The sequence below is a fragment of the Hirundo rustica genome, chromosome 2 (assembly GCF_015227805.2).
Source record: "Hirundo rustica isolate bHirRus1 chromosome 2, bHirRus1.pri.v3, whole genome shotgun sequence".
Classification (NCBI taxonomy): Eukaryota; Metazoa; Chordata; class Aves; order Passeriformes; family Hirundinidae; genus Hirundo; species Hirundo rustica.
In genome coordinates, this window is record NC_053451.1 from 111,646,329 (window position 1) to 111,662,423 (window position 16,095).

The 16,095-nt window shown below is 39.5% G+C and overlaps 1 protein-coding gene across 1 annotated transcript in view; it reads right to left on the minus strand.

The window, feature by feature from the left end:
- Positions 1 to 16,095, minus strand: part of MED14 (mediator complex subunit 14) — a 34,559-nt gene that overhangs the window by 12,341 nt on the left and 6,123 nt on the right. The window contains exons 4-19 of the mRNA XM_040054856.1: positions 15,458 to 15,631; positions 14,914 to 15,043; positions 13,139 to 13,267; positions 12,661 to 12,768; positions 11,659 to 11,791; positions 10,967 to 11,117; positions 8,351 to 8,462; positions 7,608 to 7,733; positions 6,761 to 6,839; positions 5,043 to 5,202; positions 4,460 to 4,654; positions 3,780 to 3,914; positions 3,271 to 3,347; positions 1,609 to 1,769; positions 1,184 to 1,330; positions 1,001 to 1,092 (exon numbers count right to left, since the gene is read on the minus strand). Of these exons, the coding sequence (XP_039910790.1) occupies positions 1,001 to 1,092; positions 1,184 to 1,330; positions 1,609 to 1,769; positions 3,271 to 3,347; positions 3,780 to 3,914; positions 4,460 to 4,654; positions 5,043 to 5,202; positions 6,761 to 6,839; positions 7,608 to 7,733; positions 8,351 to 8,462; positions 10,967 to 11,117; positions 11,659 to 11,791; positions 12,661 to 12,768; positions 13,139 to 13,267; positions 14,914 to 15,043; positions 15,458 to 15,631 (2,109 nt within the window). The remainder of the gene's footprint in view (positions 1 to 1,000; positions 1,093 to 1,183; positions 1,331 to 1,608; positions 1,770 to 3,270; positions 3,348 to 3,779; positions 3,915 to 4,459; positions 4,655 to 5,042; positions 5,203 to 6,760; positions 6,840 to 7,607; positions 7,734 to 8,350; positions 8,463 to 10,966; positions 11,118 to 11,658; positions 11,792 to 12,660; positions 12,769 to 13,138; positions 13,268 to 14,913; positions 15,044 to 15,457; positions 15,632 to 16,095) is intronic.

Consider the following 16,095-nt stretch of genomic DNA (forward strand, 5'->3'; position numbering starts at 1 on the left):
AGCAACTCAACCGAAAACCAAAAGAATCTTTTCTGCCAAAGGTGAGAGAGATAAAATTAAACTCAAAGAGATTCATGGTGTGGAAAACTAATTAGTGAGTTGCTGGAGGTGGACTCGTTTTCTAAAGTTACATTACACAAAAATGAGCACTGGATAATATGTAAAGAAGTTAAATGCAAAGTCCATTCTGCTGCTCTGGCTACTTACACATATATAACACACATACATATACATATATTTATTTTGTATGTAAATATATATTGTATGTAAACGTATATTTACATCTATGTTTACATACAATTCCCAATAAAATGCACACAAAAATACTCTTAAAAGTTCAGCTTAGAAAATGAACACAAAAAAAGTCACAGGAAGCAAATTTCAAGTGTATCAAGCGACTTTGCATCCGATGCACACAAAACTATATTCTTAATCGGAAATAAACATGCCCTTACTTCCTCCTGTACTATGCACTTAACACAAAGGTGTGAGCAAGTACTCAGTTATGTAAATGATTAATAAATTGTAAATTCAAATACTGCAGAGGAAGCTAAGAGCTCTGAACAAGGGAACAGCAGGGCTACAAAATAACCAAGAACACCTCATTGAAAGCACAGCACTACATTTAAAACTTTGTTACACTCCTCTCTTTTAAGGCAGAACTAAGCATTCAGCTTACACATACCCATCCATATATCCCAGTACAGCAGTGACCAGTAACAACACTTACACGAAGTTTTTCAGAAAAAGGCTGCCACACCACTTTCATCATTCAGAAGCGCACAACTGTCCTTCCCACAATATAAAGCATCTAACAGAAATTCTCAAAAATCCTGAACTTCTAGCAACCCAGCAAATCAGCAATGCAGCACCCTCTGTCTTTTCTACATCCATCTATATTCCACTACAAAGAAAAATCCTGCAGCAAAATCCTGAGCAGTCTAAGCCTACCCATTCTGTCTTCAATCATACATTTAAAGTGCATTTAGGAGTTACTCACTGAGCTCCCCTTGGTAGTTCCGTAACAAAGGATGAGTTTTCGGTAGTTGTAGATCCGAACTTCTGAAAAAATGTTTAAGTGGTTGGGGATGTCTGTGAAGAGAGGAGGGAACAGAGTTAGAGAGAGAAAATCACAGCCATCTGTAAGCCCCCCATGTTGCCAAAAAGGAGGTGATTTCTGCACCTGGTAAGGATCGTGCAAACTCCAGGACACACTCGTACAGCCGAGCAATACTGTTCCAGTCATTAAGGAACATCTCGACCACCTTGCGACCTCCAACTGGTTCAGACAACTGGTTTTCATACGTCAGGTAAACGTGACGGGTTGGTCCTGCAGCGTGAGGAGATGGGAAATACTGATCACCCCAGTGGTTCCTGAGCTGTGGCTTACAGACTGTGAGTGAACTGTGGCAAGTGACCAGGAAGCACATTGAAAGAACAAGAATGCATCAACTCAGCAGTCAGAATTTTGATTAAGGCACACTGCGGTTTATTAGAAACCTGAGGAGCAGACAGCTGTCCAGTTACACCAAGACATTAAAACTACTGGAACAGGTAATGTAAACTACAAAGAAACAAAATTTACCAGCATTCCTCAACGAAACTTGCCTTGCTCCCTGGATGAAGTGCTGTTCAGCGGGCAGTTTGCAAACACCAGCTCCGCCACCCACGTGCGATTATTTCTACCTTGTAGTCGGAAAGTGCAATCAAGAAGAGATCGGTCCAGAGCCTTCTGCGTTTCCTCATTTACACCTTTACAGGGAGGAATTCTATACATGACAAAAACAAAATCTCCATTAGACACAGCACAGTTCCACAAGTAACAACGGTGCCTTCTAATATTTCCTGAAGGACTCCCAAGTCTGGACGTGAAAGAATGAACAAATCCACATCAGAGGCAGCTGGACTGCTCAGCGAGATAACCTGCTCCTCTTCAAGGACTGTGTGACAAAGGCACTCTGAGCTAAGACCACTTTTAATATGGAATCAACACCTGCAAATTACAGACTCTTAAATGATCTGCTGAATTGTCCTTACCTCCTGGTGAACTAAGAGCTCACCAATATAAAGTTCTTATACAGAGAAATAAGCCAAAAAAGATGAAAATAACTAAGCTCTGTGGCAATCTGAATTAATTTGCCTTCTAGAACAAGCTTGCTCTATACGCAATGAACAACCTGACAGTTCCCTTAGTACTGACTAATTTATTCTTTTCCCAATGTGTGAATTGAGCTCAGGGGACAGACTAAATAAAGCCTAAGTAAAAACATGCCAAACTCTTTTTCAAATTCCTTGAGGATCTAGCCAGAAATCTCATGTTCCACCCTCAACTTCAGCTCACAAGTTCTCTGCTCATATGCAAAGTTAAAAAGATGCATTGAGAGACTGGTGTCTTTATGTCACTGTACATTTCTGCAGCAGAAAAGGAGTTATGAAGGTTTTACACTAGGAAGTGTCTTGGGGTTTTTGTTTTTTTGCTTTAAACTTCGTTTGTTGCAGGTCCAGTTAGTGGCTGGTTGTGGCTGGCATTCCTCAGGGTTAACAAAAAGGCGGATACTATTGGCCTCCTATTAAGAATTTCAATATAACTACTTCAGTAGTCTATATGACACAGAAGAATAGTAAATTTGCAGATGATGACAAACTGAAGGGAGCACTTAATATGCTGGAGGGTCAGGGCTGCCCTTCAGAGGGATCTCAGATGTCTGGAGGAACAAGTTAACAGGAACCTTATGAAGTTCCATGAACACAAATTCAAAGTCCTGCACTTGGGCCTAAATAACCCATTAAATTATTGTAAGATTCTCAGATATTTCCTCCACAATCTCTTTACCATGCAATTGTCTTTTCTGGGATTCCTGGCATTTTCCTCTGCAGTTTCATGTAATTGTCAAATAACATATGGAGTATGTAGGCCTCTGATCTATCTGGAATTGCATGTTCATGAATCATCACCACATCTTCCTTAGCACTGCCTGGATTTAAGGATTGAGGATTGTCAAACTGTTTTCAGAGCCCCTCAGTTGAGGCCAATGAAGGAAAAAAATTGCAGCTGGCTTTTAGTCAACTCTTATTTTCCCCTTTCTCTAGCACTGCTTCACGTGCAAGTGCAAGACACACCATATTAACACCCTTCCAAAAAAAAGAGGAAAAATAACCCCAAAACAAAATCCTGCCCCTGTCCTGATATTGTTACTCTCCAAACAAGCTTTTTTTCTTCCTCTGAAGTGCATGTATAGTAATAAAATGAAACACAGAGTATCCTCTTACTTTAATAAACGTATTGCATGGCTGAAGCCATCTCCTTCTACTTGTACTCCCTGGTGAGGAATGTCCATATTGGATAACTAGGAGTGAACAAGAAAAATGTTATTCCAAGCAAAAAGTCAAAGCAAAAAACTTGTAACATTTTCAAGGATTTTTTTATTTCCCCCTGAGGATGACAGATGTTTCACATCCTCAAGCACTGCAAAGCCAAAAAACGATCTGTGCAAGTCTGGTATAAAGATGTCTCCCAACCCTTCACACAAGTGCATCTTTCATCCTCGTTTTCCCTTTTCCCTCAACTTTTAAAGCTTTTTGCAGTGCTTTGTACTCAGAGAAGCAGCTCCAACAAGACTAGAGCAACACAGTGCAGAAGACTGAGTCACCCGGGCTCAGCTGGCAGGGGAACTCCAGAGTGAGCACATGACCACAAATTTGCCAAACAGACACATCTAGACACCAGAAGCAGGAGCAGGGGAGGGGAAGAAGGAAACAAAATAGTTTTTAATACCTACCTCTATCCGAAGCCCTATAAAGGGCATATTTGTATCACACATGGCTACAATATGAGCTAGCACTTTATTGAAGGCACACATTTCTCCCGACCGTTTTGGTTTCTTGGGTTCTATGGAACACGGATCTCCAGATAACTAGAATTAAAATAAAGACAAACGTACTTGAATATTTGGAGTAAACACTTTGTCAGAGAGTAACCTCATTCATCTAAGTGTTAAATGAATGACACCCTGAGCACAAACTCCTCAAAGGATTCACTTCAGGCCTGAAGCAATTAAATTAAAGTCTGTCCTTAAAACAGTACTTGTAGATCACTAAGCCATGTCAGCCTGGGCCCAAGAAGTAACTCTTATCAGCCCCTTCAAGTCCTTCAAAATCTACACATGGCCCAAAGTGTATGACCAGATACCAGCCCTCTGCATACACAATACATACACACTCCTCTGCACAGAGCCCTGGCTCGGAGAGCAGCGGAGCAGGCCTGGCATGAATTGAAGAACAACTGTGACAAAACAGTTTCCCAGCATCTCCACAGGGAAGCAGTCCAGAGAACCACTCCAAGTAAGATGTCAGCCATACAAACACTGGAAACATGGCTACTAAAGCTGGAATGGATGCTCAGAACCTGTGTTGAGCTTTCATGCACTGTAACCACCCCAACGGCTTTTGGAACACGTACCTTGCGCTTGACACCACTTTTCATTTGTTTGCCACCTTTTGTGTCCAGCACCAACTCTTCAATGTTTGGTTTGAACTGCTGCAGTAAAAGTGCAGTGGCAGGGCTGTCATCTCCTTCAGCATAGCTCACAGACAGAAAATGGTACTTGTACTCTAGTTCTGTGGGGTTGCCAGGAACATCAAACATTTCTACAACCTATATTTAAACAAAACAAATTGAGAAGATTCTCAAGCTAAGAGTAAGTCTAATTCAGTTCTTATACTTCCCTTTTCAAAGGATGGACATTAATTTTTTTCAATATATTAACCCCGTGGCTAGGAAAGGCATCCAAAAAGAGAAGAAAGACCAAACCTCTCAGGAAACACAGAGAATGGGAAAGTTGCAGAGTAATAAATCTGCTTGTGCCTTCTTCTGTGTGAGCCTGAGTGCTTAACAAACCCACAGGAGAAGGGAGGGACAGGAGTGAATCAGGCATTACATCAATCACTTGGTTGCTAATGTTATTAAGAGTTAACAGTACAACACACTGCCTGGGATACCCATGACAGGGAGCAAAAGGCAGAGGCATTTTTCAGTTACTTACAATGTAGTACTGAGGCAGGCGAGTGAGTTTGATGAACAGTTTGTGTTTGGAAAGGTTTCCCACTGGATGGCTGGCATAATTAGCTAGCTGAAGAGTTTCACTGCTGACTGTAGGCAGATGTTTTATGGACTGTTTGCAGCGCTGCTGTCCAAGCCAGAACCTTACATGGAAATAAAGGTATTAGTACCCTGAGACTGGTTTCATGATTCTAATACACTGCTGTGCAGAGCATTAGGGTCAAATTAAGAGTCAGTCATATTCTAAGCCAACATCTATCACTGCAGCACAAGTTAAATAGAGAAAAATCACATAGGAAATTTCATTGCTTTATTTTTTCTTATCACTATCTTTACATCTTGTCTTCAGCTTAACAGGCAGCTGTTAGTTCAAGAAGAAAAGCCGTGAAATTATTTGCTGAATAAATTTTTATATACTACAATATGAAATTACAATATAAAACATAGAAGGAAAACATTAAGAAAAACATGCAGATTGCAGTTATTTGACAATCTGGAATCTTCAATTACGTTTTGGTACAGAAAGGAAAATCTTTGCTCCTATATGCTCTTAAGCAATACAGTAAAAAAAAAAAGTCACTGAAGCTGGATGTCATTCTGAGTTATAAATAAACTCATTCACCTGACTAAGTTTGGAGATGAAAAGCTACATGCAAGACACCAAATTTATTCTCATGTTTTGAATTAAACTTTGTCCTACTCCAATGGCTTTTGGCTATGGTGGCAAGGCCAAGGAGACTAGCTAAGCTTGAAAGGGGCTCAGAAATGCATGGCTTAGGTATTCAGTCAAACTTCCACTGACAACAGCAGTGGAAAGTGTGGGTGCTCAGCACCTCTCCATCACAACACACATTTATTCTCACAGACACATCTCAGATACAGCTGTCCTAAAAGTCATTCTGTGGACTGCTGAGCTTCCTCAGAAACTGCAGCACTACCCAAGCCATTATCTCAAGTACATTATTCATAACAAAGGGAGGTTGATTAATTTCTCCAGGGTGCCAGGGCTTCATGCATCATCAAGCTTCTTTTAGAAGCAGAATTCCTCAAATAAAGATTTCACCCTGCAATTAACTCAGAGCACTGGGAATTTCCAAAATGACAAAGCAGGTGGAACTCAGTTCTCATGGAGATGAAAACTGTGTTTGTATTATTTGCTACAACCTCTTATGGGAGCCAAATGTATCTCGTGTTTAAATCTCAGGGCTTTATGGAAGGAAGATTAGAGGCTTAAACCAGCAAGGGCTGAAGTGCTAGAAGATAAACAGGTATTATTCAAATCATCCTAGGCCACTTCCTGGTTTTTCCTCTGTATTGTGAGAAGTGAGATCATTCTGGTTGAGAAACAAGCAGAGTGGAATAAAGGACATAGAAGATGAACATGAACAGAAAAACAGACTCTCAGGAAGTAAGTAGTCTGCTACTTAAAAGTGAAAAGACTTCATGCAAAGTATGTATATAGCAATGCATGAGGCTACATGTAAAGGGGAAAATTAAAGCAGGACTAGGGGATCAATTCCAAATAAAACCAGACTTTCCTTCACTGCTTAGAGGAGATGGCAAATACTCAAGGTTGTTTACAACAGTGAGAAAATATAACCCCTACTGTGGTAAAGCACAAAGCCATGCAAGTGCCTTATCCAGAATACAAATATGGTGATTCAATCCATGCAAACTAAGAGAATTGTTCAAGTCACTTACTTGAGCTGCTGAAGCCAAGGAATGATTCGCTTCATATCATCATTAACAGACTTCTCTATGTCATCAAGTGTCAGTTGATCTGCAAGAACATCATGTGGGTGAGTAGTCTTAGCACCAGTCCTTCAAACAAAACTTCAAACTTTCATTGACAGTGTCTCATCTAATTAATCTCATAATCAATATAACAGCCCAGGTTCAGGCTTCAAAGGGGATCTGAAAGATCACCTGGTCTAGCCTTTTGTAGGAAAGGGAACACAGACAACACCATCTAACTGCATCTTGAATATCTCCCAGTGATGCAGACTCTACCAAAACTCTCAGGGGATTGTTCTAAGGACTGTTTGATTTCTCTGTAAAGAACTGCATTCTCATATTGAGATGAAACTTCTGGTGCAACTTGTAATTGCTGTCCCTTGTACCATAATGCATGGAAGACCACAGCAGGATGTTATGAACCAAATAAACTAAAAGAACTTCTTTTCTATTCTAAGCAATGTGAAACCTGAAGTTAAGACTTCACTAGAAGTAACTCAAGATGTATAAGGTCCCATGAAACAATTCTCCCTCAGGTCCATGTGAAATGACCCCGTCCATTAACAGCACAAGCCAGGAATCATTAAGAATATGCACTGCATTGACCCCTCTGTTGTCCTCTTAAAATAATCTTAACTGAACTGTGACACTTAAGCACTAAGATCCTCTTTTCTATTCCTCAAACTCCAGTTCCTAGATGATGACCCAAGTGTGGGGTTCACTTGCTCACAAAACTTTGCAGATCTGACAGAATTCCCACGAAATTACCTCATAGTGCAGATATGAAATACCTCCTGGTTTTGTGCTTACTTACCAACACCATACAGCATCAGCTGGAACATTCCAGAGTGGAGATCAACAAATACATGCAAGCACTCTGATCGACCACATGGTTCCAAAATTGGAATTACAAGAGTTGGGAGAGCCGTCTCAATGAATGCTAAACAAAAAATAGTGTTAATAATTTCACCCAAAATTCAAGCTTATACTAAAACTTAGCCAATTATAATTTAAAAACCCATATGTTTTTAGAGAAACAAACTTCACTTGCACATTATTATGGTGTTGATATAGAGAGAAATCTGAGTGCAAGAATTTATCTGTGAAATCTGTGACAAACCAATGAGAAAAGGCAGACCAAATCTGAAGATTATTAGTCCTTGACTATCTTTTAACTCACTGCTTCACCATCATCAATCTAAATCCCAAAAGTTTCAACAGAAGTTTAAGGAAAGTCTCATCCAAAACTAGCTCAAAACAGTGAAAGATGTGCTTTCAATCCTGAACACAAACAAGTTTTAGAGTAGGTAAATTTTAACCCTTCAAGCCAGACTGCAACGTTCTACCAGCTTCAGTTATTACACTGCATTTAGATGTATGAATATTTTACAATTATCAATGCAGAATAGCTCAAAGCTAAGTTTTGTTAATTTTGAACACATTTCCTTTTTTTTTTCTAATTTAAATTAATGAAAACAAGAAACATCAAGAGAAAAGGAAAGCATCCCTAGACACAAATGGAAATTAACTAGAAAAACTTCAGCAGAAAGCACATACAATTGTCATTAACATTGTAGCTCTTAAGAATGGCTTTCAGCTCCTGGAGTTTTTGATGAGATCTTGCATGGACACTGTCTATTAGGAGTTTTTCTATTGATAGGTGGTCAATCTGTAAAAAAGAAAAACACCTGAGTAAGCTTATATTTGATGTGTAGACTTTCTGCATTAGCACACTGGAACAAAAATACTTAATGAAACAATCACTTCAGAAATAATTCGCTTAGAAATGTGGTGAGCCACATTGACTACTAACTTGAGTATTTGGAGCACTATAAAATATAACAAGCTACCATGAGATTCTGTCTGTGCAGCAGGCAGTGGGAGGACTTTTGAGCTAAGATTAGAACAAGGTGTAAAAGACATTTCACAAATTATGTTGCTACCACTCCCTGTGCAGACCTACTTGTCCTGGATCAAGGTTGGTCCATTTTCAGATGAGCTTTCTTTTCTCAGCCATTCTTTAGCTTAAGCTAAAGAGAAAAGACACCACACACAAAAAACACCCCAAAGCAACACTTCGTTAGGATATGGTTGCCTCTACACAAACACACATGCAGCTGTAACATGAAATCCAACAAGTTTAAATCCTGCTAACAGGGTAACAATGCAGTGACAGACACTGAGAAATGGCCAACCCTACTGAAGACAGAAGTACCATGGGGCTTGCATCTACTTCTGTTGCACTGCCAGTGCTGAAGCTCATGCCACCACTTATATTCAGTGTAACTTACTTGTACAATCTAAATTAAAGCATTTGCATTCACATTCATTCACATTCCAGTCACATTATTTACATATTTCACATAAGCAAAGCTCCAGATTACAGCAAAACCTTTTTTCTACATAACCTCATGTTGCTTTGAAAACTGCTCAAGCTGAATTAAATTCAAATTTTATTCTAGCATAAGAGCTAAATGCAGAAGAGGTTCGTGCACCACAGAATTATATCATATCCTGTGCAAGCTTTTGCATACCAGAATGACCTTCCCCTAAAGAAAAGCTTTCCAAGAGAAGGCCTTAAAAATCAAGTCTTTATCCATCCACTACAGCATTTCACCTCAGCAGCTGCAATGGGTTAAATCTTCCTCTCTAAGAAGTGACTACACATTCTACAGCTCCATCCAATTTTCAGTAGGTTAATGCAGAACAACCTGCTCAGACAAACATGTTTGTTTGTGCCATTGTTTTATACAGTATCTTAAACAAACAGAAACCCAGCGTGCCACCCACGTCATTACAGCTGAGATCATTACTCAAACACGACAACAGCACTGCATTTTACCACCGCTGATAATTTTTTTAAGCTCAGAGCAAATCCTCATAGAGGGGGGCAGCATTAACTTAGATACATCTCAAATTTACAGTGGCCTCATAGCTTAATCTACAGGCTGCACACTTGATTCAGTGAGCTCAGACTGTCAACTCCAGTGGATCTTCAGCAGATGCTGGAGATAAAGAGCATTTTCTTGGATTTACACAAAAATACAGCACCTTTGCTAAATCAACTCTAGTAGCCTAAATATGCTAATTTAGGCTTTTAAATAAGTAAATGTAGTATATATTTACTGTACTAACAGTGGAATTCCTACTCTAGAAGTAAAGTAGAAGGCTCCCATGCTTTACTATGTTTCCCACATCCCTCTGTAGCTGAAACCTTGGTAGTTCACCATACAGACTTGTCTGTCAGCACTGGTAACGTGATGGACCCAGAGGCTGAAATAAAAAGTGTGTACAGGAGGTGGAGGTTACCATCAGCAGCTGTGAGACAGGTGAAGATCTGAGCTAGGGAGCTTTTCCCTGTGGAAAAACCGCACTGGAAGTGTGCAGACTACACCATTCACTCCAGTCCACTAACTCTCCTAAACCCAAACGCTGAAAGAAACAATGACAGACATCCTGATGTATCACAGCCACATTTGCTGAGGGATTTATTACAATACCAAGAATGCAGTTTTTCTTAAATATCTTTAACCAAGTTATAGAATTATCCCTGGTGAAGCACGATCCAGGTAGGTAATTGACTGCAGTTACTTGTTTTGGATCATTGCAACAATCCCACCTTTAAAATACAGGAATTTGAACATTCAAATAAGCCACATGATAAAACCTGGTTAGTGACAATGTAAAACTAAGTTTCACCTAACACTTGTAACAAACAAACCACATGAGCTCTTCAGCACAAGATTTCCAAATCATAATGTAAGATTTTCTAAAGTGGATAGCACTGCTGGGTAGCCAACTCCAGTGACAAGGGAAAGCTGATTTTCAGAGGAGCTCCAAGGAAAGGGAAGCACTGTCTCTCTATAAAGCATTTCAAGCCAAACCCTAATAATAACTGCTGTGTTGCTGTTGTTTCCCCCCAGCCTCAGCATTCTGTCCCACAAGCGGTATAATGCACTGCGAAGCAGGTGCAATTTTTAAGATTAAGTCAAGGCCACTAATTTATAACAATTTGAGGTCCTCACATAAACACTACACAACCTACAGTAACTACTTACTAGAAATCTTAGAAACAGCTCTTTAAACAGAATCAAAGTGGAACAAACTGGCAATGTAAAGCATTTGAGTTTTCAATTCACAAAATTAGATGCCTCCTGCAAAGCAAACCTTTACCTTCATGGCTCTTTCCATCAGCTTGGAATCACAGGCTGGCAGTGGAGGCTCATGAGATATTTGTAAGGGTTTTGAGACATCAGTTTCATCAATTTTTATAGTGACCTTATGGACAGATGCAGTCCCTGTTTTCCTGCCAAGTACCTGTTGACTTAAAATAAACAGAATAATTAAACCATGCAACTGGAAGAACAGAAAATATGTTTTTCAATAGCTAAGCCTTGATTCTGTGTGTTCAGGTTACAAATAACACTGTGTCAGCTGAAGTGAAAAAGGCATTTGTTTTAGATGACATTTTAAAGCAGAACCATTGGTAAACTGTAACTGCATGAAGAATTTTAGATGACTGCAAATTTAACACAAGCAGAAGTGTACCTGGATTTTTAAAATTTTGTCTAATGCAAGTCAAGCAATAAATACAGTAGCAACCGGACAGGGATCAAATCAATTTTTAGATATCTGTGTAAAAGCAAACCCATTTATAACTGCATCCACGGCTCTTTTGTACATTAATGTGCAACCCTTACTTGGCAAAACACACAACACATTTAGGTACTTAATTACAAGAATTTAGGAGTCTCACATCAAGGAGAAAGTACAATTCTGAAAATTACGACCCAAGCTTGGTAAATACAATCCCTCCTGTTATTTGATTTCTTGTTTGTTAACAGTTCTTTTCAAAATGAACTTACTTCCAAACAGAGAGTGAGAGACATTTCCCTGCATGGTACCGCTCCACTTGCACAAGGTCACCCCAGCGCTCTCGGATCAGCATTAGTGTTTGTGAATGCAGGACTTCCAGCTGAAGGGCCAGGCAGAAGGAGTCTAATGCATGCAGCTAAGAAAATACAACACGTCCAGGAAATCTGTACACTACATAAATCTGTTTCTGTATACTACATCAATCCTTTTGTCATTTAAGTCACACAAGTTGCTGTCTGAAAATACACTACTGTACTAATCCAGAGATAAAGACATATCAACAGCACCAAATATTTCTCAAAGGTTTTTTCTTTTTTTTTTTGTAGTTTTCTAAACTCTAAACTAGGACAGGTTGTTAGACAAGAGTCCTGTTTTACAGATTTTTAGTTGTCATCACATTTTACTGAAAAGATGATTACTAACAAAGAAATTCCACTCACCCTATAGTTACCACTAACCTCCATCTCCCTTGGCCACCCTAAAAAAACATGACTCTTTTTGCAGAAAGAGTTCCACTGAAATCCATTTCACATTGTCAAGCAATCTGCCCTTTGCAAATGGAAAATCACTGCACACCCTGTATCTCCTCTCATTATTCACACAGATACAACAGAGTTAACACACCCTCATCAACTGCACTTTACTGCAGTTCTTGGTAGCAAGAACTGCCAGCTCCCACAACTTCCAAGTCAGCTCTGTATTTCATCTCCAAAATTAGCTGCTGCTGCTGCTCCTGCACCGACTTACCACACAACCTGCTGCCTTGAATGCCTCACCTTCACCTTTGCTGATTTAGTGTGTAGTATTAAATTTGACATGCAGACACCTGAGAATTACTGCTTCCAAGGCCATCATTTACTTCAAGGCCACCATAACTTCACGTCCAGACACTTCCCCCAGGCTTAGCAGGGAATCCATCTTTCCTGACTCCCAGCTACCAAGAGCAAGGCTACATTAAACACCTAATTCAGAAGCCCCTTTCGGAAGGATACGCAAGCAGTTGTACATGTCCTGAAGGGGCTTTTCATCAGCAAACAGCCGGGACTGGACCAACTGATGGATGAAGTTGATCTGCATGCTGTGAACCAAGGCTCGACCATCTTCAGCAAACGAAAAAGAAGTCACATTAGCCATCAGGAAAGTAGGCATTTAAAATAATTCAGTAAATTGATAAATTTAAAATAAAAAAGATACAGCTGTACCGAGCAATATCCATACCAGGTTTTATAACAAAACAACAAAATTTTTGGTTTACTCTGGAAATGTCAGTCATTTTACTACACTGTCACCGTATAGCTTTGTTGAGGTATTAAAAGCCTATAAAGCAAGGTCAAAACAGGACAAGTACATACAACTTCATTCTCTTAAGTGGTGATATGCAGAAAACCCAGCACAAACAAGACTTATACAGTATCAGAGACAAATATCATGTTAAAAACAAAGTGTAAAGGTTTGATTTTTTTTCTTTACCACCAGTTTCCTTGTCTTCAACCAAAATTTCCAGCTTGAGAAGGCGCCAGGGGATGTCAGGGTCATCACCCATCACTGTCAAGGTGGCCTCAAACTCACCCTCAACTCGGAACTTCACACGGCCATTGGCTAGGGAAGACAAGAATGTTTTATTTCACTCAGTCTCCTAAGATGCCTAAAAAATAAGTGTGGTAGCTCCTGGCACTCATAATGGATTACTTCCCTATCATTTCTGCTCTATTGCTTATGTTTCTGTGCAATTGTGAACATTTTACAGTCTGCAACAGACCCAGTGTCAAAAGGCAGCACAGAAAGATGTACAAATTGTCCTCAAGTTAACTTGTGAAATCTGATAACTTGTTAACACTTGTGCTTCTGTAATACAGAGTAACACTGAGCTGACTACCAGCTTGACAAACAAAACATCTGGCTGAAATATTCCTATTCTTTGCTACTATCAACAATGAATGCTTTCAGCAATATTCAAATGACATTCAGAACATGGAGCTCAGCCCAGGCTGAAATCTAACCCTGAAAACACATCTCACTGCAAAGCATTTATTTAATATTAGAATATTATAAATCCATTTGCATGTGAGGAATATAATCTTTTGCAGAATTTATATACACACAACAAGCAAAGTTTATGCATGTTATTTAGCTAATTGACATGTACATCCTCACACCTCTGTGAACTATCTGTTTCAAGAATTGGGAGCAAGGACTTTAAAACTATGCAAGCAAGGTCATAAAAAGAATGAGAGGCAGAGCAAACAAGTAAGTACAAGTCCTTACTCTGACGTGCAGGTCAACCTTCTCAATCATTTAACAAACTATGTCATACACCTTTACAATTCAATACATTTAGAAATATTCCCGCAAAAATTTTAACCACTTAACTCAGGAAGTTTCATTTTCAAGAGCACACCAGACACGCTCTTAAAACAAATCACACTCCAAAACAGAAAATAATAGTCATTGAAATGTTTAGCAAACTGAAAACTCTTAAAGAGTTTGGACATATTATTCATATATCATTCATCTATACTTCTGTTAGACAAAAGTACCTCTAATACTAATACTGCAAGCACTCACACAGGGACTAGAGAAAATCAGCACTAAGATTCTTCAGAAACACCTCTGACCTAGGTCTGTGGGGAATGGTTTACAAATGGCTAACCTTGGCTTGGTTAAAGGCATGGACTAGGTCCCTTCCCACCCTATTCTCTGTGAATCTACAATAACCTAGTCCCGTATAAAAGGTTGTCTTAATGTTTACCTCCACTAGGGCTAAATGAAAACGGAGATCTCAAAACAGTTTAAGAGATCTGGCACTGTGGTGAGCCACTGAACAAAAGGCATGCATAAATTCTGTGCCTGAACATGATTATCAAAACAGCTTAAAAAGGCAACATTGAGTGACTTGTTTAAACTCAAGTTCACTAATTTTAAAATAAAATTAAGATGAAGTAGCCCAAAGACTGTTTCACAAAACATTTGCTGAAAGAGCAAGACAATGTCTAAAACTTTTTGGCATTGCCTGCACAGGATTTTTTCTTGAAAATAAATAATATTTCAGAAATTTTATCAGTGCTCTCATTTTGCAATCAGGGAAAAACCCACATATTTTGATGTCATACAGAGACAGGATCCCAGTCTTAACAGATAAAGCATCCTTAATGGTCTCAATTAAGCTATCATTTACCTTTGCTTTAGCATTAAAACAACAATTTTATATCAAAAGGTACCCTTCAAAAAGTAATTCCAGTTCTTACCGACTGTAAGATTTGCCAGCTGTGGAGGGAGATCTGTAGTCACGAGTCGATGGCGAAGGATCTGGTTTAGCTGATGAAGTGTGGTTTGCTTCTCGCTCTTTGTTATTGGGTCAGGAGGGATTATTTTATCCTGTTACAATAAACACAAGCAAGTCTACGTATCTCAAACACGTATAACAGATTGGTAGCAGCAATTGTGAAAACCAACCAGACCAGAAGTCTGAAAATACAAATACTACAGGCCATTGCCCAGTGAAGTTTTTCGTCTTACTCAGATTTGCTTTCTAGCTGATTACGTTTTACCCGAGACTGACCGCTGAATAAAATCACTAAATTTGGCGGAACGAAATAAACGGAGGGAATGCTTTACTGGGAAAGCGTAACTTCAAACAGGAAGTGTTCTGCATGAGAAACTGACACTGCAGAGACTTGGCGCTAGGCCCGTACTGAGCTGCAGTTCCATCTGCACACAGACAATTAACAATTAGTCTGATTACCCGTACAGGGGATTCCCACACGCCCCAGAGACGGCAGAGTTATTTACCCTAATGCAGGTGGGCAGCCGAGGGTAGGATCCAGTTGTCAGAACGTCAATTGCGTACGGGATGGCAAAGCTGGGCAGCCGAGCATGAACCAAAGCATCTCGAGCCAGCGATGCCAGACGATCAGCAGTGTCCACAAACAGGATGGCTTGCTGATCTAAGAAACTTGATATCATCTGTAGAGGACAAGGAGTTAAAAAACAAACAAAAAAAAAGGCAAATTGAAAAAAATGCACAAATCAATGGCCCTTTATATTCAGTTGATCTGTCACTTCCAATTGAAGTAACTGCATTTACAAAACAAAGAAATAATGAATATTCTGGCCACTTCTTACATTCACATGCAAGGCCACTTAAAATCCACATGCCATTCCTGCTGCAGTGGGGGATCTGTACAGCCTCACAGCTCTTTATCTGCTGATTGCTACTGGAATGCAACCATACTTGTTTGTAATCAGCAGGGGCTTGTTTTTCTGCAACATTCTGGACTTTATTCTTATTTTTCCAAGACCAGGATGAAAGTGATAATAAGAACTAACACACTTAGATCGATCGCCATCTTCCCTGTCCTGTTATCTTAACCCAAATCCGTTCCTGAAACCATGTGCAGACGAGCCCTTCATTCTATGCCACTGATGAG